At 46.4% G+C, this 26,900-nt stretch overlaps 8 protein-coding genes across 8 annotated transcripts; 3 read left to right on the top strand and 5 right to left on the bottom strand.

Moving 5' to 3' along the window:
• Window positions 1–30: 30 nt before the first annotated feature.
• On the bottom strand, window positions 31–1,534 carry ARB_06638 (nuclear protein Qri2/Nse4, putative; the record flags this gene model as incomplete). Its single annotated transcript, XM_003014835.1, has 2 exons — window positions 31–1,115; window positions 1,183–1,534. 2 exons carry the CDS (start codon window positions 1,532–1,534, stop codon window positions 31–33), a joined length of 1,437 nt encoding a protein of 478 aa, XP_003014881.1.
• A 360-nt stretch (window positions 1,535–1,894) lies between these two features.
• On the top strand, window positions 1,895–4,876 carry ARB_06637 (uncharacterized protein; the record flags this gene model as incomplete). The annotated part of the gene is made up of 2 exons (XM_003014834.1): window positions 1,895–2,145; window positions 2,209–4,876. 2 exons carry the CDS (start codon window positions 1,895–1,897, stop codon window positions 4,874–4,876), a joined length of 2,919 nt encoding a protein of 972 aa, XP_003014880.1.
• Window positions 4,877–5,191: 315 nt separating this feature from the next.
• Window positions 5,192–7,217, bottom strand: ARB_06636 (uncharacterized protein; the record flags this gene model as incomplete). The annotated part of the gene is made up of 4 exons (XM_003014833.1): window positions 5,192–5,624; window positions 5,685–6,616; window positions 6,675–6,755; window positions 6,864–7,217. The coding sequence occupies 4 exons, from the start codon at window positions 7,215–7,217 to the stop codon at window positions 5,192–5,194; spliced, it is 1,800 nt and encodes a 599-aa protein (XP_003014879.1).
• Window positions 7,218–8,108: 891 nt separating this feature from the next.
• ARB_06635 (mitochondrial GTPase (YlqF), putative) lies at window positions 8,109–9,212 on the top strand (the record flags this gene model as incomplete). Its single annotated transcript, XM_003014832.1, has 2 exons — window positions 8,109–8,369; window positions 8,439–9,212. The coding sequence occupies 2 exons, from the start codon at window positions 8,109–8,111 to the stop codon at window positions 9,210–9,212; spliced, it is 1,035 nt and encodes a 344-aa protein (XP_003014878.1).
• Window positions 9,213–9,381: 169 nt separating this feature from the next.
• ARB_06634 (uncharacterized protein) lies at window positions 9,382–10,201 on the bottom strand (the record flags this gene model as incomplete). The annotated part of the gene is made up of 2 exons (XM_003014831.1): window positions 9,382–10,134; window positions 10,199–10,201. 2 exons carry the CDS (start codon window positions 10,199–10,201, stop codon window positions 9,382–9,384), a joined length of 756 nt encoding a protein of 251 aa, XP_003014877.1.
• A 1,375-nt stretch (window positions 10,202–11,576) lies between these two features.
• ARB_06633 (uncharacterized protein) lies at window positions 11,577–19,043 on the bottom strand (the record flags this gene model as incomplete). Its single annotated transcript, XM_003014830.1, has 5 exons — window positions 11,577–12,032; window positions 12,098–18,080; window positions 18,138–18,322; window positions 18,383–18,526; window positions 18,591–19,043. 5 exons carry the CDS (start codon window positions 19,041–19,043, stop codon window positions 11,577–11,579), a joined length of 7,221 nt encoding a protein of 2,406 aa, XP_003014876.1.
• Window positions 19,044–20,132: 1,089 nt separating this feature from the next.
• ARB_06632 (uncharacterized protein) lies at window positions 20,133–22,913 on the top strand (the record flags this gene model as incomplete). Its single annotated transcript, XM_003014829.1, has 2 exons — window positions 20,133–22,149; window positions 22,201–22,913. 2 exons carry the CDS (start codon window positions 20,133–20,135, stop codon window positions 22,911–22,913), a joined length of 2,730 nt encoding a protein of 909 aa, XP_003014875.1.
• Window positions 22,914–24,654: 1,741 nt separating this feature from the next.
• Window positions 24,655–26,458, bottom strand: ARB_06631 (MFS multidrug transporter, putative; the record flags this gene model as incomplete). Its single annotated transcript, XM_003014828.1, has 3 exons — window positions 24,655–25,306; window positions 25,365–26,001; window positions 26,038–26,458. The coding sequence occupies 3 exons, from the start codon at window positions 26,456–26,458 to the stop codon at window positions 24,655–24,657; spliced, it is 1,710 nt and encodes a 569-aa protein (XP_003014874.1).
• Window positions 26,459–26,900: the final 442 nt, after the last annotated feature.

The following is a 26,900-nucleotide window of genomic DNA, read 5'->3' as shown; positions in this document are numbered from 1 at the left end:
GGAAGGTAAAATCTATGCCGCAGTAAGTAATTATGCATGCCATCTGCCAGTAGACGGAGCCTGATGAGCCTCATCGTCTCGGTGTGGGATTAACGGGGCTTTTATATCGAATGTCTCAATTAGTTGAGCCCAGGTGTCGAAATCTAGGCCAAAGACGGCTTGATGCTTTTGAATGCCTTGTTCTCGTGCCTCAGACGGGAGCAGTGGTTGTGATGGAACTATTAAAACGATTAGATCCACCGTTTGGTCAAACACCATGGGGGCAAAGGTTTGCTGGAACTTACGTAGTGTAGGTAGGTTGTTACCGTCCATCGAGACTCCTATACTTCCGTCACGGACTAGGAAACTGACATAAAACATGTTCTCCACGGACTGGCCAAATGACCTTGGGTTGATACAGAACTGGAAGAGGGGGATTCCGCCATTATCAGATATTCCGTGTTTGCTCATAACTGCAATGGCCTCCGCCTCAGTAGCATCTCCCATTTTTGACAGCTCTTCACGAGCTAAGGATTCTCTTTGGAGTTGTATCTCAACCAACTTCGCTCGTATATCTGTGCACATTGTTGTTAAAGTTGCCTCTTCCTGCTTCCCCAAATCTGCAGCCTTAAGATCATTCGGCCGCACAAGTTGGGATGGATCTATTCGTTCTCGTGCTCTTCGCTGTGTCAACTGACGAACACGTTTCTGTACGGACAGTGGGCCAAGAAGAAAGCCCGAAATGGAGGGTTTGAGGTTATTTGGGAAACAGGCATTGCGTCCAAGATAGTCCCAGTTGAAGGGTTCTTCTTCATCGTCACTGTCAGCCGCACGTTGTGAAGGGTGGCCCGAGCTACGACGGTTGCTCTGTGTGGGAGTAGGGAGTGCTGACGACGTTTCTCTTCGCATATAGGATATGCATTGTGAAACAAACTCGTCAACGTCAATGCCCGCTACATTGTTGCCTAGACAAGCCTGTGCGGTTCGTTTGTAGGAGAGATCTGCGGCTGTGACAAGGAGGCGAGAATCGATAGTGGCATCGGAGGTTTGCTTGACCTTCTTGAAGAGATCGTTTGCTTTTTCAACTGTCTGCAAAATACCATTTGATTCTAGCTGAATAAATTCACTTCGAGAATCTAGAAGTACCCATTCGATTAGTACATGAGGCCAAGCATGGAATAATGAAGCTTGTGTGGAGTATACCGTTTAAATTTGAAGCAAGGTCTCTCAGCCCCTTTCGGACCGCCCTTCTTTCCTCAGGATCCTGATCTGGGTCATAGAAGTCTGTGTCTACGACCTGCCGGAGTCTGCGCTGATGGGTCGACTGTGATTGTTCAGGCACTTGTTCAGATACGCGCCGCCTCTTGTTCGATGCGCTGGACATTGGAGGGGCTGTCAGGCCACCGGACTTCCGCTTCTTCACTTGGAGCGCGCGCGCGCTTCGGTTTTCCTTATCTGATGAGAAAGACGTCGGTGGTGATGGCTCAGAGTCCTGGTCGGAGGCGGAAGGTGTCGCAGAGAGGGATCGTTTGGAATGGATGGCTCGTCCCGCCATCTTTCACAGCCCATACACTGTCTAGTTAAGTAGTAATGCTTTGTCAGGGCGGAGCAGGAATCAATGCGGCCGTGTTTGTCAATGCGCGCAGAATGGAAACAGCTTTGGTTCAGTGTATAGAATTGTATTAAGTAGAGATATAAAACCAAGCAATCCGGCACCGCCTAGAGTACAAATGAGTGGCCAGCGAGGTGTTGGATTGAAGATATCAGCGTCGTCTCTTCGCCTTTTCTGCTTGCTTGACGTTGAAAGTCGCCAAAAAGTTCGCTTTTACTTCTTTGGGCGAAACAAGGACGCGATGGTCCGTGCACCCTTAATTTGACAGCGGAAGGGAATAAGGTTTATCCGGATAAGATAAGCATGGACGAGGCTTGGCATGATGTCGAGAGCGACGATGGAGACATCATCAACAACAGCAGCTTCGGGAGCGATAGCAACAGCGACGGCGAGGCAGAGGGAGGCTTAGAGGTTGATGTTATTTCCCTGCCCAGCTTAGAGGATGAGAATAGCTCTGGCAGCGAGTCTGATATCTCTCGTAACTGGGTGACGGTCATGGATACCTTCACCTTTGCAACATCAACGCAGGTGGCCTTGCCCATCCGGGCTAAGATGTAGGTAGAGAAACAGTGACTTGGATGCGATTGTCTGCGCAAATGTACTGACTAGTCATATAGATGCAACTTAGAGGGAAGGCAAAAGCAAATTCCCTTCTCCGTCTTGCTCAAGAATCCGGAGCTACGTCATCTTGGGTCCAACCAGAGTCCTACTTCAGATCTCTACGTTACCGCACAGCTATGGAGCAGCTGCAAACCCCTTGGTATGCCCATGCAAACTGCATACAAGTCTTTCAAAACCACCCGGACATGGAACGAGTGGCTTGAAATGCCAGTACTCATCAGGGATGCACCACAGAATACCCAATTGGCACTCACAGTATGGGACCTGTCACCCCTGGGCGGCGAAGAAGGCCATGACCATTCCGTTCCGTTTGGTGGTACTACGATTGCACTCTTCGATGAAGATGGAACGCTGAAAAAGGGGAAGCAAAAATGCAAATTATACCGACACAAAGCCGCAGATGGCTTTTCGTACACCACTACACCATCCACACCGCCACCCAAACGACGCAAAGGCAACTTTGTCGAAGAGGGGCCTACTCCGATTGAACTAGAGCTTGAGAGGCTAGAGAAATTACTGAAGAAACATGAAATGGGGGAAATACCCCGAGTGGATTGGCTAGATCAGCTTGTTTTCCGAGCAGTGGAGAAGATTAAAATAGAGGCTGAAGACGCTGCAAAGAAGCGTGCGCTTCGAAATAAAGCTGCCAGAGAAAAGGCTGTCGTTGAGCCTAATGGTGATTCTGGTGTGAGCTCTCAAGATGACGAAGAGGAGAACTTTGTGCTCTATGTTGAATTTCCACGCTTTGACTTCCCTATTGTCTTTCAGGACTTTGAGTACCCCCCTCCTCCGGTTTCTTCCCTTGCCCAGCATACGCCATCTGGATCTACAGTTGCTTTGAAACCACCACCAGAGGTCCGACTTGGCCCTGACATTGAAGGGGCTGCGGATGACGAAGGAAATTACCCTATAATACGAATTTATGATCCTGAGGTTGGGCAGAGAGGAAATCCTTGTGAAGACAAGCATAGAAGGCTAGTCCGCAGTCATAGAACCGGCATTATGGACCGCGATCTGAAACCAAACCCGAAGATCCGGGACGAGATCAATGAGATCATGTCATATGGCCCAACCCAGGAACTAAATGCAGAAGAGAAGGATCTGGTTTGGAAGTTTAGATTCTATCTCACTCGAGACAAGAGAGCATTGACCAAATTTGTCAAGTCAGTTAATTGGCAAGATGCCAGTGAAGCTAGACAGGCTGTTGAAATCCTCCCGAAGTGGACGGAGATCGACGTTGACGATGCTCTGGAGCTTCTAGGCCCACTTTTTGACAACCCAGAAGTCCGTGCTTATGCCGTTGATCGACTAAGAAAATCCGACGATGAGGAGCTGCTCTTGTACCTTTTACAGCTTGTGCAGGCACTGAAGTTTGAGGCTATTCCAAAGAGTTCTACGGATGAAACGAACGAAGCTGCGCATGATTCTTCTCTCACGAATTTCTTGATCAGCCGTGCAGCTAACAATCCTATACTTGGTAGTTATTTCCATTGGTATTTGATGGTTGAATGTGACGACACTGCTCCTGGAACGCTTTCCAACCATCGAAAATTCTTTGCGAGCGTGGAGTTTTACTTTATGCTGGAATTAGAAAAGGTTAACCCTGCACAGAGAAAAGTGCTGCTCAGACAGGGTGAACTTGTTACCATTCTTTCCAAGATTGCAAAGGACATCCGATTCGCCAGAGTCAACCGTCCTTTCAAGATTGAAATGCTCAAAAAGTTCCTTGGGGACCCTAAGAACGATATTTTACAAATAGATCCACCGCTTCCATTCCCACTAGACCCCACAGTTTCGATTGTTGGGTGTCACCCGGAGGAGGCAAATGTGTTCAAATCCTCCTTATCACCGCTGTTTATCAATTTTAAGCTATCGGATGGCCGAAAATATCCTGTTATTTTCAAAGTTGGAGATGATTTGCGTCAGGACCAACTTGTCATCCAAATTATAACTCTTATGGACAGGCTTCTCCAGAAAGAAAATCTGGATCTCAAACTTACCCCCTACCGAATCATTGCCACTGGAGCTACTGCTGGCGCTGTGCAATTCGTCCCATCTACACCTTTATCTGCGGCCACTGCGAAATATAAAGGCTCATTGCTTGCTTACCTTAGAGCAAATAACCCTGACGATAGTGAACCCCTAGGTGTACGCAAAGAAGCAATGGATACATATATCAAGTCCTGTGCTGGATATTGTGTAATCACATATCTCTTAGGTGTTGGTGACCGCCATCTGGAGAACCTCCTGCTCGCTCCCGACGGACATTTCTTTCATGCTGATTTCGGCTTCATTCTTGGCCGTGACCCGAAACCATTTGCACCCATGATGAAGCTATGCAAAGAAATGGTTGAAGGAATGGGTGGTGCCAACTCACCGAACTACATTCAATTCAAACAATACTGCTTCACAGCGTATATAACACTTCGAAAATCCGCAAATCTTATCCTCAATTTATTTAGTTTGATGGTTGATGCAAATATCCCTGATATACGTGTTGAACCCGACAAAGCGGTTTTGAAGGTCAAGGAAAGGTTCCATTTGGAGATGACGGAGGAAGAAGCAATTCGTCATTTCGATGAACTTATCATAAACAGCGTCAACGCTATTTTTGGTGCTGTCATAGATCGAATCCATGATCTAGTTCAAGGATGGAGGGCATGATCCAATTTATCTTCACACCCCGGGGGTTCGAAAGCAAGAAGTTGGTTTCTAGGTTTTGAATCTTGAAATTTTGAATAATTTAGAAGGCCCTTTTCAAGATAACGCATCAATGGGGACAGCCAGGAGTTTTGTGGGAATTTTATGGGAAGGCTTTGTACCAACATATTATACCCATTTTAACGAATCATTTTATGTATTTACAAAGGTAATTAATTTATGCCTTGCCTGCAGTTTGCAGCTATTCAGGGCATAATAATTTACAAATAGTCATAGTCCGCTATTCAAGCGTCGACGTGCTTTTTTATCCAACAATGTTCATACTCGGTCGGATGAATCTCTTCGCGCTTGTAGCACGCCAGTCTGGCCATCACTTTGTTGCTCTTCCTTCTCTTCCTGAACACTGCCCTCTTTATCTTCACTGTCTTCAGGGGTACCGGCCCTGCAAGCCCAGGCATCAACAAACCTTAGTACCTCTCTCCTAAACCAATGCTTCATCACCAGTAATCTAAACGGAACGAGCAGTATGATCAACACGGGAAAGGCTGGAGCACCGCGGGTGAGAGTTAGGATGAATATAGCTATTGTAATCAATAGTTGGAGTAAGGTATAGAGGTGAATAGGTGTATATGACGGCCTTGGACTTGTTTCGGTGGTGCTAGTAGGTGACGATGAAGAGCCCAGTTCTGCAGGGAGGGTTGGTAGTTCTGACGGAGGTGTCAAGAGGTAAAATGTCCGATACAAGATGGGACTACAAGATTTATCAGCAGGTACTATTAACTAGTTAGCGTAAGTCGGAGAGAGCTCTTACTTGACCGATAAGCTTTGTTCTCCCATGAATAGGAATAACCCAGCGAGTACGCTTGTTGGGGTTAAACCAAGAACCTTCATGAGTGGAGGGCTAACAAATGCAAGAATACCGCAGCCATGGAGTAAAGAAGACCACCTCTGCTCATATACTCTCCTGATATGCCGGACTTCTACCGTTTCCTGGCCATCGACCTCGACTACAACTTCTTCTGTGTCCACATGCATCAAAGATTCTGAATGAAGAGGGGCTTGAGGTAAAAGACCATTTGCGGGAGGAATTCCTAAGATGCCGCATAACGCAGTGGTAGTACCCAGGAGAATGATGTCCCAAGCAAACCCACCAGGCTTCCGCGTCTTATAACGATCGATGGTGCATATTATGGAGCTTATCTCATGGTCAAAAAAGAAAAGCATCGTGATGATTATTCCGGGAATAATAGCCACGAATATCCAGCGGGCAGGAAGTTTCCAGAACTCAACGAAAAATATACGACGGTCTGGAGATGTGGGTTGAAACGTGATGCTGACGGGGAGCGTTGACTTGTCCAAGTGCGCGAGCTCTCCAATATGAGGTAGTCCAATGAACAAGATAATGGATATTGCTGCTGCATATTCCGAAAGCCCCAGGCGGATGTATCGGTGGAATAAGGGTTTCCAAGACTCTGCTGTGGACAAGAATATGGCGAGTAGCATTGTTCCTACCGCGCCTATGATGGCGTAGAGGAATGCGGCGAAGGAGAGGTTTGCGTGGGCTCGCTCAAGCTCTTGGATAGCTTTATGGAAATATATTATGCTGTTCAGGAGAGAGAATATCTCAGTTGAGAAAGTAGTAACATAGCCCATAGTCCAATCATGGGCATTAAATATAGCCAGAAGATAATGGAGCCACCCTGCATGGATAAGCGACCAGGCCATGAAGGGTAGAAATGGAATCTATACGTCGTTGGTTAGAGAACAATCGTGTGAATATTTGAAACGTATCAGGTCTTACATTAAAAGCCTCATGGCAAAGAGAATATATATTTTCTGCAAGAACAGAAAAGGGGCCGGTAACCCCGAGGATTGTGAGAGGCTGAATAGAGAACCTATGAGCAGGCAATGAGCATGGAGTTTCAAAAAAGTTGGGTAAAGATTCTTACAGAGAAAAAATGATACTACACAATCCCGTACTGAAGACTACCTCAATAGCACCCCAATTCTTGCCCGTGAGAACGTATAAATCACTGGCAAAGGTGATGCCTGGTAACAAATTGGTGAAGAAAACGTATACAGTGCTGGCCACTATTAATTGATTGAATATCTTCCAATCTGAGAGGTATCTTTGGTGTAGATTCACCAGATCCTGTTTTACAAGGCGAAAAGGCCGTAAGGGGCCACCAGGGCCTACTGTTTTGTTGAGGAGCCATAGTGGTTTGGGCGTATGTTTTGAGGGAGTGATGTATGAGTGAGCATCCTCGTCAGGTACATCCTCATTATAGTCCGTTCTTCCTTGGTTGGTACTAGATGGGCGGGGTTCCTTTCTTCGACGAAGCATGCCTTGCATTGGTCTTGTCGACCGTGGTCGAAGAAAAGTGCCCACAGACATTAGTTAGCCTCTCACCGCTGAAGGCTGTTCTACTAGGCTATCTGGGGTGTTAAGAATAGTCCGGGGAAAAAGAACGGCAAATGACTTTAAGAAAATGAGAACTTGTATTGATAGCATCGATCCAGCAAAATTAGCATAGTTGGCTCTACTATTCGGTTATATATAGCTCTGTGACCCGATCGAGGGCGAAAACATTTTTAAATTTTAGGTTCAGTTATGGGATGTAAAAAGAAGCCCATAGGAAGTCAAGGAAGGAGGGCTACGTACGCCAAGCGCCAACAGAGGGAGAAGTTCAATGAGATATTCTGTAGCGAGCATGAGGGCTGTCTCTTCTCGCATGGATCCTTGGGCTTTCTGGGGCAGTTTGCCATGCCCAAGGCACTAAGAACAAGGCCGAGACCCTGTTGGCCTGCTGGTTGCGATTTTTATTCCTCGGCAATAAGCACTCACTTTCTATGCAGTCCAGTTGCATAATGTACCAAGGAAATGAACTCAGAAAAGACGTCAGCCTGCAACCAACTCTTTCTTACTGCTTCCTTTCCGATATCACGAAGTCTTCAACTTTTGTGCAGGTCGAAATAAGGTTCTAAAATAAAAATTACATAATCTACCACGCGAAAAATGCCAAGCCTGCCGTGAGCTTATCCGGGTTAAGGTTAATCCGCTATCGATTTCTGACCTTGGAAAGGGCGAGGGACGGGAGCGTCAGCAAAATGGATCGTGACATTGAGCTGACATTTGGCAAATTATAATGATATAACAGGTATCCTGCGTCAGATCTTTCGATCAACACACTACAATGATGCTACTAGGCATATGACACCCTAGAAGTATCTCAAGATGACTTCCTTTATCCCCCGGACGGCGTTTTTGGCGTCTGAACACATTCAGAAAAGCTACTTCCTGGGACATCACCGAGCTGGGCTTGAGAAGATGAAAGCAATGCTAGACTCTGTTGACCATGTTATAGAATGCCGAGACTTCCGGGTACCGGCAACTTCGATAAACCCATTATTTGAAGAAGCATTGGGCGGGAAAAGCCGAACTATAGTCTATACTAAGCGAGATCTTGGAGCGGACTCGAAACCAGAATCTCGAATGGTATTTCTGCTTCTATTACTCCGCTACTGACATATTTTTACTAACTTCTACGCGACTGCTTTTTTGTAGAAAGAAAAACTCATATCTCGCTGGGAACAGAAAACTACGAAAGTCTTTTTCGCAAGCAGAAGCTTAACGAACTCCGTCACTCCCTTGGCAAAGTACATAAAGGATCTCCCTGTGGCTGCCAACAGCATAATCGGATACCGCATGTTAATAGTTGGGATGCCGAACGTAGGGAAATCGACCCTGATTAACAAACTACGATCTATGACCAATATTAAGAACGTCAGAAAATCTGCCGTCGTCAGAACCGGAGCAGACCCAGGCATCACGAGAAAGATCGGTACACCTATAAAATTGTTCGAGAAGGATGATGTAGGCATTTATGTGTATGACACGCCTGGTGTGTTTGTACCATATATGTCTAACCCTGACAGTATGCTGAAAATGGCACTTTGCGGAATCATCAAGGACTCTCTGGTACCTATAATCACCCTGGCCGACTATCTTCTCTTTCAAATGAACCAGAATTTGTTGATGGATATGTATGGAGCATACTGTGCGCCAACCAATGATATAATGGAGTTACTGAGTGCAATTTCGAGAAAAGCTGGCCGGCTTGTCAAAGGAGGTGACCCGGACTATGAGGCGGCCGCACGGTTATTCATCACACAATGGCGAGAAGGAAAACTCGGCCTATTTATGCTTGACGACGTGGTGAAAGTTTCGTGGGAAAAGAAGAATGCCAGGCTCGGAACTACGGAAAGCTCAATCCCTGGAACTTCGTTGGAACTTACTCCTGAGAGAGTGCAAAAGATACTTGCTACTGGCGTGGTATAAGTGAAGGATGGCTGATTTTGGCGTTTGTTTGATATTTAATATACCCCTACAATGTACAATAGTGAATGCAATTTTAGATGAATTGAATAATTATACATATTGCTATCCTATGGAAGGCTCTATACACCACTAATCCAGGGTCATATCCGCAACACCTTTGTTGAATATGCTAACCAATCTTGTCAAGTAGCTTTCTTCTTCGTCTTTCCACTAGCTCTTCCTGGACATCATCTAGTGTAGGCAGCTGCCATTCGACACCATCACCTGCATCACCTGGCAACGGCTCCCACCCATCAATAGGTTTATCGTCGCCCTTCTTCAACACAGCTTCAAATGCCTCTTTCTCTTTCTTCTTCTCGTACGCTAGTAATGATCCATCCTCTTCGTCTAGGCCGTAGCCAAAGTATGCCGCATCAACATGTTTTTTGAACATTTCAATATCCATCTTTCGCCCCCCCGTATCGTCTAATTCAGAGGCACTTCTCTTTTTTGTCGCTGCCTCAAACATCTCCTTGACTCCAGGCAGTTCTCTCGCTCGACCGAAATATCTGTATCCTTTACCACCACCAGGAATCTCTTTCCCGTCCTCATCGTACACTCTCCCACCGCCACGCGTGTAATTTGGTCCTCCCAGATTTCGTATTTGAACTTCCCACATCCATTTTTCCCTCATTAGTTTGTTGATCTCATCGTTTAGGTCTCTTATTTGAAAATCGCTTAAACTAAGATCTTGTATACGTGTGACCTTCCGGGATATTTCTTTGAGAACTTGGCCGCGCCATTTTTCACAAACTGGGATAGAGTCGATCGAAGTGATAGCTTTTGGGCGGCGTGTCCGTCCGATATCTAGGATTCCGAGATCGGCAGCTTGAGCAGCACGGAACCGAAAGAGCATAGACTGTGCTTTCTCGCTATTTCGAGCCTATTGGACATGCATTGTTGCGATTAGTATGGGAGATATCGAGGTTATGCGAGCTAGGACTCACCATGGTGAAAGAATGAGGCTTGGACTAGCCCGTTAACAGGCTGGAATTATTGTATTGAGTCGGATTACGGGATAATGCGCTATATCTGTCACTTTTACCGAGAGCTCGAGGTTGTCGTTGCGCCTGAAGAATGTGTCTCTCGGTCGATGTTATGCGTGGGAGCAAGCTTTGTCTGCCAATCTTATTGTGGAATGAAGATGTTGATCAACACTGCTGTGTCGTTATTAGCCGCCTTGTCAAGTATAAAGTAGCCTAAAAGATCACCGGTTACCCCGAACAATAAAAGCGTCGTCGAGATAGCCGTTGCTATAGCCTATTCCCCTTGCATATTAATTTGCGGCGGACTATATGGGCCATGAGCTCAAAATTCACATAGACACGCGAAGAGGTGTTATCTGAATTACGTAATCATGGAAAATAGACATTATTGGATAAAATTGGAGAACTCAATTAATAAGAAATACACTATAGCGGAGGTCACGTGTTTATCTGTTTCTTAGATTAGTTCTTTTTAAGAATATAAACAACATCATCTTCAACACTTCGAAGCACTACGTTCAAGTTCAAAGTACAATTGTCAATCACCAAGAACTAAGTCTATTCCTTCTCTTATCGATATCCATCCCGGAAACTTTATCATCAACGATGATGGGCACATTACTATTATTGACTTCTCTGAAACAAGTATACTCCCATCTAGCTTTGACAGATAACTATGCAATAGTCAGCACGTCCCACAACCCCGAGTACCGAATTAAGCTGTGGATAGATATACCCGGCGACTGCGACGAGGTAGCTGAAACACATCCACACTCTTTGAATCTGCTCGCTTGCTAGTCATGAGTTTTGGCTGGTTCAGTGAAATGGGTGACTAGCTATTCGGCACTAAATCCCCTAAGCTTCACTGTGCATTTTATTGCATGCCTGGGATACCTATGGGCTAAGAACAGTTTCCTTTACTGGCCCCTGCTTCTAAATCCTTTTTATACGGAGTACACCCACTACACATTGAGGAGTATTGTGTTTTTCGAAGTAGTTAAGCCAGGGTTGAAGTGCCATCACCTAAATCCAAGGATTGATTTATTTAACCAGCCTACAATCTTATGCAAGAATACATTTCAACTTGGCCATAGATACACGTTTCCACTAATGTGAGAACAATCTGAGGCATCTGAACATAAACTACACAAGTCATTCTATTAATTAAATACATGAACTCATATGGGGAACCCGCTCATCATCATACAAACAGTTATTCATAAAAAACCCGACACCGCCTATGACCTATACAAATTTGAGATGCAAATAGAAAAAAATCACCTTTGAAAAGACGACATTGGTTCCTCGAGCATCAACGGGTACGGGGTCGCAAGACATCTTACAAGAACCCTTTGCTGTTGCTCAATTTGCGTTGGGGAAGTTCGATACCTGAACCAACATATACGCCACTTCCTCGACGACTATACCTGTCGCCCATCTCGCTCACTCCCCCGTATCCTGGGCCTTTCATACTCCCCCTTTCTAGGCGGAGTGATTTCCACCCTTCTAATTCCCTTTCAAGCCGAAGGGATTTTTCACGTTCTTCGCGGAGCTCACGTTCAGCACGGCGAGCCTGAAGCTGGTTCTCAGAGTCGCTAGTCTGGAGTTCTTCGATCGTTTGGAGAAGTCGCTCAATTCTATCTCGCGACTTTCCGATGTCCTCCGTAAGTTGGGTGTTAACCTTTTCTCTTCTTTCAATTTGTGTCTGTAGGTCTTTAACCGTCCTATCCACATTGCGAACAGATCTCTGCTCCGCATTACGCTTCGACTCCTGTTCTTCCAGTTGAGTTTCAAGCTGATGGGCACATAATGTTAGCATACTGCACTTGTACAAAGGGGATGTAATGAATCTATACGTACTTCCTGGATTCGCTTATTGAGGAACCTGACATCCTGGCTCGAGGATGAATATCCTTTGGTTTCAAGGTCAACGCATCGAAGCTGAACTTCCTTGAATTGCTTCTCAAGTGCAGCCTTATCCTTGAAGAGTTGGGCTGTTGACTCCCGTTGAGCTACAATTTCCTTCTGCACTTCCGTCGCAAGTGCTTCGGCCCTTCGCATCTTACCAACGGCAGCGGATGCAAGATCCTCTTGTTGGGCAAGCTGCGACTTCAGCTCGAGAATTTCACGGTCCATACCAGCGGCATTCCGCATTGGGCTTTCGCCCTTGGCAAGGTCTTCCAACCGGTCTCCTGCTTCAGCAAGTCTGGACTCGAGGCCGCGTTTCTCCTTGAGGAGCATATCACGCTCGGCTGAGATATCATCCACAGAAGTGCGAAGTGTGCGAACTTGATTTAACAAGGTCACTACCTTACTCTGGGCTTCGTTGTGGGCCTTGACGGCATCATCTCTGGAAGCTGTGATATCCTGAAGGGTCATCTCTATTCTGGATTTTTCCTTGGACCAGGTTGAACTATTGAGAACTTCATCGTCCCATTTAGATCGAAGTTCCTCGAGCTCTTCCTTTAAGCGTGCATTTTCACCTCGGATATGGAGAACATTTTCGCGTTCTATTTCAAGCTCGCTCGTAAGCGTCGAGCATTCCATTTGATACTTCTTCCTTGTTTGCTCCATGGAAGCTTCTTTGTCCTCGATATCCATAGCCCGCTGGCTTCGGTAATCTTCGAGCTCGTGTTGGAGGCGCTTCTTCGCTTGTAATGCAGCCTCAAGGTCAGCTGAGAGATCCTCAATCCTTTCTTCATGAGACTGTGCTTGTCGCTGCAGATCCTCAATGAGGTTATCGGTTTGTTTCCTTTCAGCCATGATATTAGCGCAAGTTTCTTCTGCCTCTTTGGCTTGTGCTTTGGCAAACTGTTCGGCGCGGGTAGCCTTCAAAACAGCAATTTCTGCCTGTTCCAACTTGCTGAAATATTCGTTGGCGCGGCTCTTGTACAGACTCAAACTGGAGTCGGCATCAATGGCCTTGGATGTTTCAGCATCCAATCTGATCTGGAGGTCTGAGAACTCTTGGAGTAGTTGGCTTCGGCTAGCGTTGTCATGCTCTCGTGCAAGTTGTAGCTCTTGGAGCTCTGATCTAGTGTCTCGTAGCTCGACCTCCATAGCAGCTCTTGCGTGCTTGAGCTTTTCAAATTCCGTCTTTGCGTGGGTGAGATCGGCTAGTGCAGACTTGTGAACTTGTAGGAGAGACCGTCGGGACTGCTCCTGGGAGCTGAGAAGATCGTACAATTCCTCATGGGATTTCGCCTGTACATCACGGAGGCTCAACTCGCCGGATTGAATACTCTTCTCTAAGGCTGAAACCTTCTTAGCAGAATCATCTAGCTTCTCGTGGAGACGGCCGTTTTCACGTTCAAGAATCTGCATGCGTCGGATAGATGGACTCTCGTCTTGCCACATATCTCGAGCTGGAGTAGCTCTATCAACCTGACTCTGGAGGTGACGGTTATGCATTTCAGCAAGCTGCAGTTGATTCTGAAGGCTCTCGATTTCCGCAGCTTGATCCATTCGTTTCTGGAACGTGACAGTATCGACAGTTCGATCTGACCGTCCAGAGTCACCAACTCCATCTATGAAATTGTTATATCGACGGTTGGGGGTTGAAGGGTTGGAAAACCGCTTATTAGGCTCCGAATTCTTCCTAAAGTGCCCTGGAGACCTTGTATTGGCCACCTGGTTTTGATCAATTTCTTCGAGAAGGGCACGCTTCGACGAAGAGTAGCGAGCATCAAGCTCATTCATTTCATCTGCGTGCCGGCGTCGCATCTCGTTCAGTTGATTCTCAGCCCTCGAACGCTTTTCTTCACTTATCCGAAGGTCATTGTGGGCAGTCTCTAACAGAGCAGCCATATCAACCTTTTTGGACAGGTCCGGCTTTATTGTCTCCCATGATTTCTCGGTTGGCGATGTGTCATTAGGATCGAATACTTTGTGGAGCAATATAAGTTGCTGATGACAATCTTCTAGCTCCGAGTTCATCCGATCCATTGATGCCTGGAGCTTCTTGGTATTTGCCTGTGCCTGAGTTCTAAGCTGCCGTTCCGTCTCGAGATTTCTGTTTGCTTCTGCTAATTGTAACTGTGCCGTGGCAGCAGTCTTTTCTGCATTACGGCTAGCTTTGTGTTCGCGTGCGACTTCGTGGTTCAGGTCCTCTGCACTCAAAGCAAGTTTCTCCTTTTGCTTCTCGAGCGAAGTTATCGATAGCTGAGCATCTCCAAGTTGGCGAGTAAGTTGTTTATTTGATTCTTCCAGGCGAGATTTTTCGGTTTGAAGCTGCGCCAACCGAGCTCTTTGGGTATCACCAGCCCTTGAATTAGACCGTGCGATATCGAGGTTCTTTTGCTGGACTTTGTTCAAAAGAGCCCTGTTATCATTTTCAGACGCGGCAAGTCTGCCCTTAACAGTAACGAGTTCTCGCTCTAGCCGTTCCTTGTGTTGATCATTCTGGGCGCGGAAATTTTCAGACTCTGCAATCAGGTTACTCAGGTTTTGAACTTGAGAGCTTAGGCGGGCATGTCCTGCCTCAGCATCATTGAGTGCCTTCGATTTTTCGTTTAGCTCGGCCTGAAGTTTAGCCAGCCTCTCAGTTGCCTGCGCAGTCATCTTATTTGCAAAGGTGTTCTCTGCATTCAGGCGAGATTCCTCGATTTTTGTAATTCGATCCCGCAGTTTGATGACTTCTCCCTGGAGTTGCTTGCGAGATTCTTCTGCAGCGGCTCGAGCTTCCTTTGCCCTGCGAAGAGTATCCTGCTGGATATACATCTCTTTCTCAATAGTAATCTTGGCTTCATTGAGAATATCAAACTCCTCTTTCAGTTGTGCAAACTTGTGTTCTGAGAGCATCTGAACATCATCTCTCGACTGCTGTACTCGACTGAGCTCTGCTTGGGTCTGATATAGTTGGGCCTTGAGATCTTGGACCTGCTTGTCAAGCATCTTCCTACCCTGAGCTGATTCCGCATCTTCGGATAGCTTCTCTTCAAGGAGCTTCCTAGCGTCAAGCGCCTCGCGTTCAAAGTTCGCCTTTTCGAGCTTCGTGGTGTCTATTTCGGCCTGTAGGTCACGTATTCTTCGCTGCATATCATCATGTCGATCCGATAACCCCCTTTTTTCTGTTTCGAGGCTTCGTTTTTCGAACTCATGCTTTTTCAAATCAGCTTTGAGAATTGCGACCTCGCCCTCTTTACGTCGGACTAATTCCTCATAACCCGTAGAGGTCGATGACAAATCCGCAATCTGCCTTTGAATTTCACGGTTTTCCTCAAGCAATTGCTTAATTTGCTTTTTAGACCCTTCTAACTCTTTGGTGGTGTTTGCTAATTCGAGGTCGAGTTGTTGGTCGGAAGACAAAAGCTTTGCTTCCAAGTCCTGAAGTTTCTTGTCCTTCATAGCCAGGTGACTGTTGAGGGTATTGATCTCCTGGTTCAGGGCCCCAATCTTCTCATCGTACTCGCCGTGTGTTGATTCGACGGATTTCAGCTGTTTCTCCATATCCGAAATGCGTTCCTGCAGCTCCTTCTTTTCACCCTCAAGCCTCTCCATTATCTGCGCAGCCTGTTCAAGTTGACCTCTTCGTAGGTCTAGTTCGTGTTCTATTTTTTTCTTTGCTGCAATCAGTTCGTCTAGTTGATCTTCTAGGCTTTCCTGATCAGCGATTGCCCCAGCCAGCTTCTCGCTCAGTTCAACTTCTCTGAGTTGCAACCGTTTGAATATCTCTTCCTTGTCTAATGCAAGGGAGCGTTCGCTTTCAAGGGTTTTCCTGATTCTCTGCATTTCCGTTTCTATCTTGCGCCTTTCATCTTCTATTCTCTGTCTTTCAGCTATGTCTTGTTGAGCCTTCGCTTCAAGCTGCTGGATTTTCTCGTCACGCTTCTTGACTTCTCCGGCTGTACGAGTCTCTCCAAGAAGTGGCTTCATTGTTGCGAACAATCTCCACCATGGGGATGATTTCAAGTTAAGATAGAGGTGAAAGTTGCGCTGGATGATTCGAGTAGCCTCTGTGCGGTATAGTCGTTTGTTTGCAATATGTCTTTGAATAAAGCCACGCGCCAACGACTGGAATTGCCTCATGATCTCACGAATCAGGGTATCACGTTGCTCTTCCAACTCTGCTAATACCCCAGCCCTGAAAAATATTTTTGTTAACCCGATTCTGAATAGTGACTTGTCAAGACCCAGCTTGTCGACCATATATGTCACAGCCATCTGCCCGTCCAAGTAGCCTTTGGGCATACCACGGCACAGAACTTCGTATCTTTGGCGGAATTCATTGAACGTTAACCGATTAGGGAAACCAGTTCGAGCAATTCTAATACCTTCAAGTACACCATTACATCGTAGTTGGTCCAAAACAAGTGGTCCATTGAAGAGTTTTGGTCGTTTCTTGTTATTTGGCAAGATGCAGCGAACGAAATGGGGATGAGTTGAATGTAGCTGAGCCATTAAGCTTGATAGCTGCTCCTTATGTCTCTGAGCGACAGTTCGGAAAAGACCCTTTTTGACAACACTCCGGGTTCCATTGGATACATCGTCAGCATAATCAGCGAACAAGTTAGCAATATGCGGGTCATTTGACTTGGACAACAGCCGTGTTACGTTGTCATTGAGGGGATCCTTGTTTTTTTCCAGCCAATTCTCCGTGTTATATTCTACCTCTGCAGCATAGTGAGTGAGAATGAAACCTTGGCTGAGTCGTGAGGCCCGATATTTTGGAGACTTTCGGTCCCATAAAGAATGAAGTTTTTCCGTAAATGTTTTGTCTGTAGCCTTTGGCATCACTGAATCCTCGTCAAGGCATGAAAATATACCGATCGGATTCGACAACTCAATAAGGTCGATTGTTGGTTGAAGGTCTTTCCCGAAATCGATGAATTGCCATTCAATTTGCTCCCTAGAGTATTCCTCCTGTTCCAGAACAAACATATGGTGGTTGAAAAATTGCTGCAATTTTTCGTTGGTGTAATTGATGCAGAGTTGTTCAAAGCTATTTGTTCCAAAAATTTCGAAACCTGCGATGTCAAGGACACCGATGAAGTAGGTCTCTTCGCAGCTGATTCTGCTACGGTCCAACTGGTGATTGATCCTGTTGACTAGGTCGCCAAATCCTCGTTCATATATACCCTTTGCAAGAGAATCTATCGCGAAACGGACTTGCTCGGGTGTCTGGACCTTTTCAACCCATTCTCGCCCAGCCTTCACTCGAGGGTGAAGCAATCCCTTGACAAAAGGCTCGAGAGGTATTCCTAGGAGATGACAAGCATGCATGACACTCTCAGTATCATCTTGAGTGAGCTTAGCTTGGTCTGCCCGTAGACTCTCCTTGCCAACCGTAATGTTTCCTAGATGTAGAACTGCAGCAATTGTGCGCAATATCGCAAGCTGGTCCTCTTCTTCAAACTTCATCGTATCAAAGGCTTCGACGAGAGTGTCCCACTCATCTTCGTCAGAGACACCTGCTATGGTATCATTCCCGTCTTTTGTGTATGCAAAGTCCTGGATATCGAGATTTGAGAGGTGCAGCTGCTCACGCAACTCTTTGCTGGCTCCATGGAGCAGCTGATAAAAGATGTGATAACTTCGCTCCTGGGAATTGAGCTTGACAACTCGGGACTTTTCAAGCAAGTACCAATCAATGAAGGCTCCACATATCTGGCCGGTGCGAGAGAACTCTATACGAATGAACTTTCCGAACCGTGACGAATTGTTATTGCGAACTGTCTGGGCATTTCCGAATGCTTCGAGTATAGGATTAGCTCTCAATATTTGTTGCGAGAGATCCCCAAGTTGTTTAGATGACGGCTTTCCCTGGGCATCACCGGGCGCAACAGCAGCCAGGTACTGAATAACCTTCTTTGTGTTCTCTGTCTTTCCAGCACCAGATTCACCACTATGATATCAAGTGTGAGCAACTCAGTAGAATTGAAGGAAATAGGCGTGTACTTACGTAACAAGGATGCTCTGGTTCTCGCCCTCTTCTACAAGATTGCGAAAGGCTTCATCTGCCATTGCAAATATATGTGGTCGTGTGTCTTCTCGGCTTTGTCCTTTATACATTTTGACATATTCATTGGAGTATATAGGCAAAGGACAGTACGGATTCACGGTCACCAAGAAAAGTCCAGAGTAAGTCTATATGCCCAGTCAATAATGGTGTCTAGTCTTAGTTCTCCAACAGCGGTGTAAACATACGTAAATCAAGTCAGCCTGGTACCGGGTGTGTAGATTATGAACAACTGAGCCCTCATTTAAATGGGTAAGCTCAGCCATGTCGTCGGCCTTATCGAACTTTGGAGGGTTAACTTTATCAACGCCCTCCGGGTCAACTTCAACCTGCTATTATTTATACCAGCTGTCAGAACCTCCAACAAACACAAGTAATGAATGCCTATAAACTCACGCGCCCATCGTCACATTGCACGACCAGAAGGCCACCCTCTGTTTCTCGAACAACAGCGCCCCGGATGAACGCTCGTTCGGGATCTTTAAGCCACACATATCTTTTCCCGGAAAAATCATTATCACCTTCTTCGCCCCTAATCTGATCGGCTCCTCTCCGTAACTCTTCTGATTTTATGAACTTTGGAGCAAAGGTATTTGAGGATTCGGAGGTGTGTCGTGCTGAGTTGGATCGTTGTCTGTTTATGCCGTTGGTAGGAGTAGGGTTTAATGGAGTCAAGGAGCCATTTCGTGCATGTCCCGACGCGTACGTCTGCACAGGTGATGTGAACGTAACTGACTTTGGTCGACCGGACACTCTGGGAGCCGCATCTGGAGGAGCTGGAGAAGGTGAAGGAGAGCTCCGGGAAAAAGGATTGTGTCTTCTGGACGGGCTATTAAACGAAGGATGCATCATTACAGAAGGTCAGTAAAGGAATTAATTGGTATTAGTCGTTAAACGGGCGTCAATTCATGAATAGCCCTGAGGAACGATAACGAGGCACCCTTAGGTGTAGGGTCATGGGAGTGGTGACAGGAGCAGGTTGATGGTCAAACTTGAAAACAAATAATTTCAATACTAAAAAAAGAAGAAGCAGAAGCAGAATTCATATCACATCAAAAATCGTTTATTCTGTCTTCTCCGATAAACCTGGTAGGTTAGTAGCCATGGGTTTGTTTGCGGCCTTGAAATCCCACCATTAATCGACTTTTAATCGCCAACTTTAGCGTTGTTTGTTTACATCCTTCCTGTTCGGGGCTAGCACAAGCACTGCGCTTGGCGCTGGCGCTTATTCTTATCACGTGATGTAGAGATTCCGCCAAGCCTTAATCTTTTTTTCAACTCCCTGATATCAAATTCAAAGGGAAGACGAACATCTCGAAGTTGGACACTTTTTCTATACTCGACAACTGAAGGAATGCGCGTCTCCTGCCTGGCTTGTGCTATTTGATAGGTTGACAGATCACTCATCTAGTTATTGACTGGCCACAGAAGTTCAAAGCAGGTGGCACTTTATCCCTTTTTCTCCCGCTCCTTCACCTTGTACTTTCGTTCTCATGCCTCGACATCAAACCCTTGAACCGCATAGAACCAACCGCAGTTTTTCTTGATATGCGAACTTCCAGATAAGAATGATTATCTCCGCTACATCTGGAAGCATGTCAGGGTATCAGCAAGCGCCATCGTATGGGGGTTTTGATCCCCGTTGGTCAAATAGCCAACCCGTAGGCTACGACCCAAATATGCCCTATCCTTCATACGATATGGAACGACCTTATTTCCCCGCTCATGATCCCCAGACGGTATATGGCGCTAGTGCTGGTTATTTCCAGACAGGGGATCCTCGGTACCTACATCCACAGGCATCATATCTATTATCTCAACCTGTGCCGGTATGCATCGCCTTTGTGTCTGTTTTCATACTCGTAATCTTACATATAGATCCAGAATCATACACCAGCTACGTATCAACGACCCGCTGACGCGCCGGAACTGGAAAAAATGCCAGACGCGATGGACGTTGACGCGAGGGAAGAAGGCGAGCTGAGCAGCTGTGAGGAAACCGTTGAACAAAGGAGTCCTAACCCGGAGAGACAATTTGCACCTTACGCGCAGAATTCTAGAAGCATACAAAGTGCCGCCGGTAAAAAACCACAACAGAACGAACCACAGTCACCCTCAACCAACTTACATCGACCAGTGCAGAATAACCTAGAGAAAACTAATTTAACGAAGGAAAATGCTCACGCGAACCCGTTAGCTGGGAAGTCTCCTTCTCAATTGAAAGCACTTGCTCAAGGAGCGTTATTGAATCTCGCCCCCCACAAAATTCGCTATAATGAATTGGTTCGGGAGGGGATAGATCCCATCATATTGAAGAGCTTATATGATGAAATCGGAATAAAGGTCACCACCGAGCCGCTCGCTAAATCTGTTGCAATCGTCAAAGAGTTAGGCGAGCCTAAAACCTCAAATACCGTTTTTAGTCCTACTGCAAATCCTATTGCACAGGACGAATCTGTAACCAAACAAAACGCTACCCAGGACACGGGTGCCAACTCTAGCAAGCCCATGGAGCGGAAAGACGTCATTGCTCGCATGCTAGCCGCAAAAGCTGCCAAATCTACACCACCTTCGATACCTACGGCTAAAACCGTGAAGTCAGATCAGGCCACTGCATCTCCGTCACAGCCAACAAAAATGGCAATCCGGAGTCTTGATGAAAGCTCCCCTCAAAAAGCGCAAACCTCGGCACAAGCTACTCGTGAAGAAGTTAGAGTGAAAGAGAAGAACAAAGCTCAGACGGAATTAGCTAGGCAACGAATGGAGCAACTTAAAAAGCTCGGGCTTGGGAAATCAACACCTCAGATTCCTGGTCTCACCTCTTCTCCGTTGACATCTAGTGCGGATATTCCCGTCTCAACTGTTCCGCAAGAATTGCGCTCCCTACCACACTCCTTACCCGACCGCCCGCCACCGTCCGGGATGCCAGGAATAACTCAAATTCCCGGCCTCGTTCTGACAGAGGCTGACTCTCACAAGACGAACGACTCAGTTACTGCTGAGAAACCACAAGATGGTCTCAAGGACAATGCAGAGACATCTCGTGCCCCAAGAAAACGGCCAAGAGCTTCGGATTTTACTGATGATCCCGAGGAAACACAAACAAGGAAACATCAGTTATCAACACGCTCAGCCAGTGCTGAACAGAAAGTTATTATTGATATCAGCGATGACGAGGCAATGTATGGTGGTTCTGACAATGAAGGCAAAGCAATGCCAAACCATACAAATACGCCCCGTACAACTCGTTCTACGAAATCCACAGCTCGTAACTTGCCACCATTATCCGATTTTCCACCCAAGGGTCGTGGCTCCCATCATTCCACTCCTGGGACTACGTCAAATACTCCCCCGAATCCCGCCAATGGTCTACTACAGAAAAACATGGAGATACTGGCCATGCGTCAAAGAATTGCGGAACTAGAGGCTCGTCGCATTAAAAAGCAAGCGTCAAGCCAAAATCAAAGTTCCGGTTCTTCAAATGCGTCAGCCGGCGTAACCTCCGATGGAACTATGCAAGAAACTGAAAATTCTTCATCTGAACTCGAAAATGCTCAAAAGGTGCCCACGCCGGCTGTTGAGGGGGGAATAATCGGGATAGTTGACTCGGCCTCTCCATTACCAAACTCTACCTCTACTACCTCCAGTGTCCAACCACCAGCAGCTTCTAACCTCGGTGTCAACCGTGCTGAGGAGTTACGGCTGAAGGCTCTCCGTCGAAAGGAAATTGAATCCGGGCTCCCACTTCTGGATGCAGAAATACTCAAAACAGAACAGAAGTTGGCTGAATTTCGCGAGCAGGAAAAGAGACTGGTCGATCAAATTGCTAAAGGCCGAGAAGGTAAACGCAAGCTGATCGAAGAACTAGAAAGCCTAGGGATCGAAACTGAGGGCTTGTCAATGTCAGAGCTCAAGGAAATATCGGATGAAGTGGGAAATATCAATGATAGTTCTTGTAAGTGATGCCCTATAATTTCACACGCCGCTAATTACTAACTTGGTATAGCCAAACAGGATATTCCGGCAAATACATCGACCACAGACCAAGAAATACAAAGGTCTCCGGCCGACAAAGAGGAGTGCCTCGCCACTAGCATCTCCAGCTCAACAGAAGTGGCTCACAACGTCGAAAATCTTGTAAGTCATCAAGATAGTACGGCGCATGAAATAGGAAGTGCGCAGGATACAGTCATGGAAAACGCATCTTCTGGTGGACCTCATGAAACTCGCGAAGAATCTTATTCTAGTTCTGCTATGGACGAATCCATGGGAAGCTCAGAAGACGAATCAGGTGAAGAATCAGCTTCAATAGCTAAATCCACCTCATTAGGCAGTCCTGACGGTGACGAAATGGTCATTATGAAGGACGCTTCCCTCTCAGAAGAGGATAAAATCTCACAGGATATACCTCAAGAGAAAAGCACAAATTCCACATCGTCGAATCCAGATAATGATGGCGAACCCCAATTTACTCCTCGGGGAGAATCTGTTGCGTCTGAGGGATATGAACCCCCCGAGCCTGACACCTTGGAAAGCCCTCCATTCAGTCCCGCCCCTCCTCAACCCATAGAACCAATATCTATGGAACTCAGTCCTGGACCCGAAGATCCAGATGCACATGCGCTAACTCTTAGTAAACAAGAAGCGGACTCCCCAGCTATTCTGGCACCCTCCACGGTACACAATCTTCTCTTTACACTTGCAATTATTGATCACTAATATAGAGCTCACAGAATGACGCTGATACTTCCTTGCATCAGTCCAGTTGTCGTTTCAGCCCTTACCGTAGTCCATTGAAACTATTTAGGGCATACCGCTATCACCCCGATTTCACAAATCTTACAAGTGGTGGTTTTCGCTCTCTGACTTACAGTCATAATATTGATCCACACAAACCCCTATGTGACCTTGAGATTGCCGGTGGCGTTTGTGACGCTCCCTCATGTGGTTTTCAACATTTCCGTGATATGAATCTGAGTGGTGCGTTGAGGGGATGATCGTCTTCAGATTCTGGCTCCTCCTTATCTTTCCTCCTTGATACCCTTTATGTCTAAATTCCTGATCCCTTAAGATATTCCCTGTCCCTTTCGTTCATTGGCTTGGAGTGATTGGCTGACGAATAGGCGCTGTTAACTTTCATAGATGACAAAATCCTCGTTGAAATGGGTTCTTTACGAGAAGGAAAAACCCCAGCTGAACGAGAAGAGTATGTGACCGGGCTCAGGCAGATAATCAACGATATGAGGCGTGATAAGGTGAAAGATTTCTCCGTCGTCGCGCAAGAAATTGCTGCATATCGCCGACGCTTCCTTCAGGATCCTTCCCGAGTTTTAGCTCTGTAAGCCCTTTCCACCCATTGCCACTCGACCAGACCGTAGGAGAAAACACCAAAGCCAATGCTTCTACCCCCCTTTGAAGAAAGGTGAGATGATGGATTCCAGGGGCCACGAACCTAGTCTGTTTTCTAATATGCAGGACTGCTTGAAGGGTCGTTGGTTCTGATAAGTACCACGCCGGCCGCCATTTTGCACATATTAAACAGCTTTACCCGTTTTGGTTCACGGGCTGTTTTCTAACAGCCACATTTCTGTTCCAAGATCTCTTACACTTCAAATACCCATATCCTTTTCTTGGTGAGCGTATCATTACTCTGTTGCCTGTGGGTATCAGGGATGTGATATTCATTTGAAGTACGACAATCATCGAGTTTATCTTCGGACTAGCGTAGCATGCATATATTTTACTTTCGACATTTTAGCACCCAGCTTCGATGTTTTTTGTTTTATACAGAGCAGGTGAACATTAACCTGTCTATTCAGCGATATCTGGCGGCCCGAGCGCCTCTGTTCTGGCTTCCCATATAATGGGGCTCCAGTTGAAGTGAGATATGTTTCCGAGGTCAGGGGTGTATAAATACAGGGAGGCTATATCTTGCTGTTTATCTGAATGGCGAAAAGAGAGAGAGATACTGAGGTGATAGAAACAATGCATTGGTAGCACGATGTATCCTCTAGATATCCCTTTGACACCAGATGACTAGGGATTTCTACTGGGTCTGATAACCAGGAAGAAAGAGCATGAACAACACTTGGTTGGCTGTCCCTTGCATTATGCTGGTGCTTCGTGCGCTGGGTGGCTCAATGCCACGGTCGAGCCACGTCTCCCCAGGCTCAAGACCCGGCTTCATTCTTATCGATATACTTCTCTTGATGATTTTGTAACAATAGCTCCAATACATTCATAATCCAGAAAACTTTTATTCCTTTCACTTCTATATACTTGATTCATGGTAAGGTATATACTGGAACCCCCGTTTGGCCCTCTAATGACAATGGTATGTGTATTGAGACGATCCGCCGTCTCTAACGCTTGTCCTGAAAATTTTCTGTACGCTGTACATAGACGATGGGAAACCAGAAATTAAGACGTGTCGTATAACAGGGAGATCAAAACTGCGCAACTATTTCTTTTCAGAGTTTTCCTCGTCCTCAACGTATGCATATTTCGAATGTCGGCGGATAGAATCGCCTTTGTAATAGAATACAAAGGGAATGGCGCAACAAGCCAGAGCAAGGAATGCAATAAGCGAGCTAGCCCACTGATCTCCCAGCCTTTCATACATCTGGGTGGTGAAGAGAACGCAGCATGCACCCCATATCGAGCGTAGGAACGTTTTTGCAGCGAGAGCGGAAGCTGCTTGGTGTTGGTATGTGTCCACTAATTCAGGGGTCGGATTAGCAATTGCATTCATACCATTCATTCCATAACACAAGGACGTACCTAAATAATTATTGCATGAGTTATAAAGGAAAATGAAGCCAAATCCTACTGGAAAGCCACCAATAGCAGGCCCAATCCAGTGGAGATGGGGATATGATGTCCAGGCAAATATGAATATTCCGATCGGGATAAACCAGCAGGAGAGCATCATAGGAATAAGGCGAGTTTCGGCTGGAGGCTTGCCGTTGTGTTTTGTAACAAGGGTTAAATAATGCTTGTTGATAAGGGGAGCAAAAAAAGAGCTGCTAACTACCCCTATGGCCAGAGGAATGAACATGAGGCCCGTGGTGCTCGCTGAGTAGCCTTTCCCTTCCTCATAAACAATTGGATATCTAAATAATGCTCATGTTAGCTGTGGGCTACTATTGAGACGACTTAGATTAAACTCACGCAACGAAAAACATGTATAAGAGGCCATAGAGCATAGCCATGTAGAGAGAAAGAAAGAAGACGATCGGTTCCAGGAATAGAAGCTGAAAAGGTCTGATCATGAAAATGCGCAGTTTCTCTCCCATTGGTCGGGAATCCAAATCGGCCTCCGTAACGTAAGAAGTGTCGTTTTTCTCTCTCTGGAGTTTCTTAGCTCGCTTTGCGAGAATCGTGGGCGTGTATGTCTCGGGAAGGGTGAAGGTGATGAGAAGGAATACAACACCGGCAAGGATGAGTTGAATCCAGTAAAGCCATCTCCATCCTGCAGCATCGCTTAAGAAACCTCCGACAAGCGGCCCGATTGCTGGCCCAATAAAAGGGGCAGCGCTGAATGCAGCCATGGGGACTCCTCGTTCTTCCGTGCGCCATAGATCGGCCAGAGTACCGCCAACCAATGTCATGGGAGCAGAAAATGCAATTCCGTCGATCAAGCGGCATACGAGGAGCGTTCCTATGTTTTTCGAAACAGCACAAGGTATTATAAATACAACGGCAAGGAACACGGTTGAAACATAGACAGGTTTTCGACCAACTAGTTCTGACGCAGGCGAAAAAGCCATTGGCCCTAGAGGTTCAACATCTATTAGCACATTCTTCCCTAGTTAGTTATAAGACTGGCAACCATAAGACGTACCCACACCAAAGCCGATGACAAAGACTGTTATTGTCAGTAGAGCGACCTCCTGGGATACGTGGAATTCCTCCATAAGGTCCTTAAAGTCGGCCGTGATTACACTGCTGCAAAAGGCGACCACGAAGCAGGTCAAAGCCACCACCATGGTACAGTACCATTTGTACGCCTTGCTCCAGTTCTTTGGGTTTTCTGGATCTCCAACGGTGAAGGTAACAAGCTTATAATCTTCAATTTTTCCAGTCACATTTGACTTCACGGATTTGAGTATTTGTCCATTGGTGGTCTCTGCAGTGTACTCCTCGAAATTAGCCGTCTCTTGTAGCTCGCGATATGGCAAGTCCGTAGCCTCAGCTCCAGCAGGGACCGGGGGTGCATGGCGGTGATCTAGGTCTAGCGAGGTCGAGCGGGATGAATTCGCCATGGTGATGCAAAATTCCCCCGTTTCACGGTAAGGAGGATTGTAAGGGCTTGCTTGGGTAGCACGGAGGAGAAAAGGGTATCAAGAGCATGGTGATGGGGACGTATATATACTACGCAGTATATATATATATATCCTGCACGGCAATTCTATGCCGATAATTCCACACATTTATTGTAGATTTACATCATCAGCCAAATAGTCCAACATTGCTTTGAGTGTAGCGGCAAAATTTCGGGCCTGGTGGAGCTCGAATATTGATCCTCGGCCTGATAAAGAGCAAGCCGCGGGCGAATAAAGTCCGGAGAATGAACCAGGCGGGTTAAAGCCCAAGGTTGAAAAGCCATAGATACAGTGTCTATGGAGAGCCGTGTATCCGGCTGGGCAAGGGCCGCGGCAGTCTAACGACTCAAAATGGCCCCTGAGGCGGTCTTCAAACTGGCCT

This window comes from Trichophyton benhamiae, assembly GCF_000151125.1.
Source record: "Trichophyton benhamiae CBS 112371 chromosome Unknown contig00476.0, whole genome shotgun sequence".
NCBI classification, from domain to species: domain Eukaryota; kingdom Fungi; phylum Ascomycota; class Eurotiomycetes; order Onygenales; family Arthrodermataceae; genus Trichophyton; species Trichophyton benhamiae.
The sequence above is the reverse complement of the archived record's forward strand: the minus strand, read 5'-3'. Positions and strand labels throughout refer to the sequence as shown.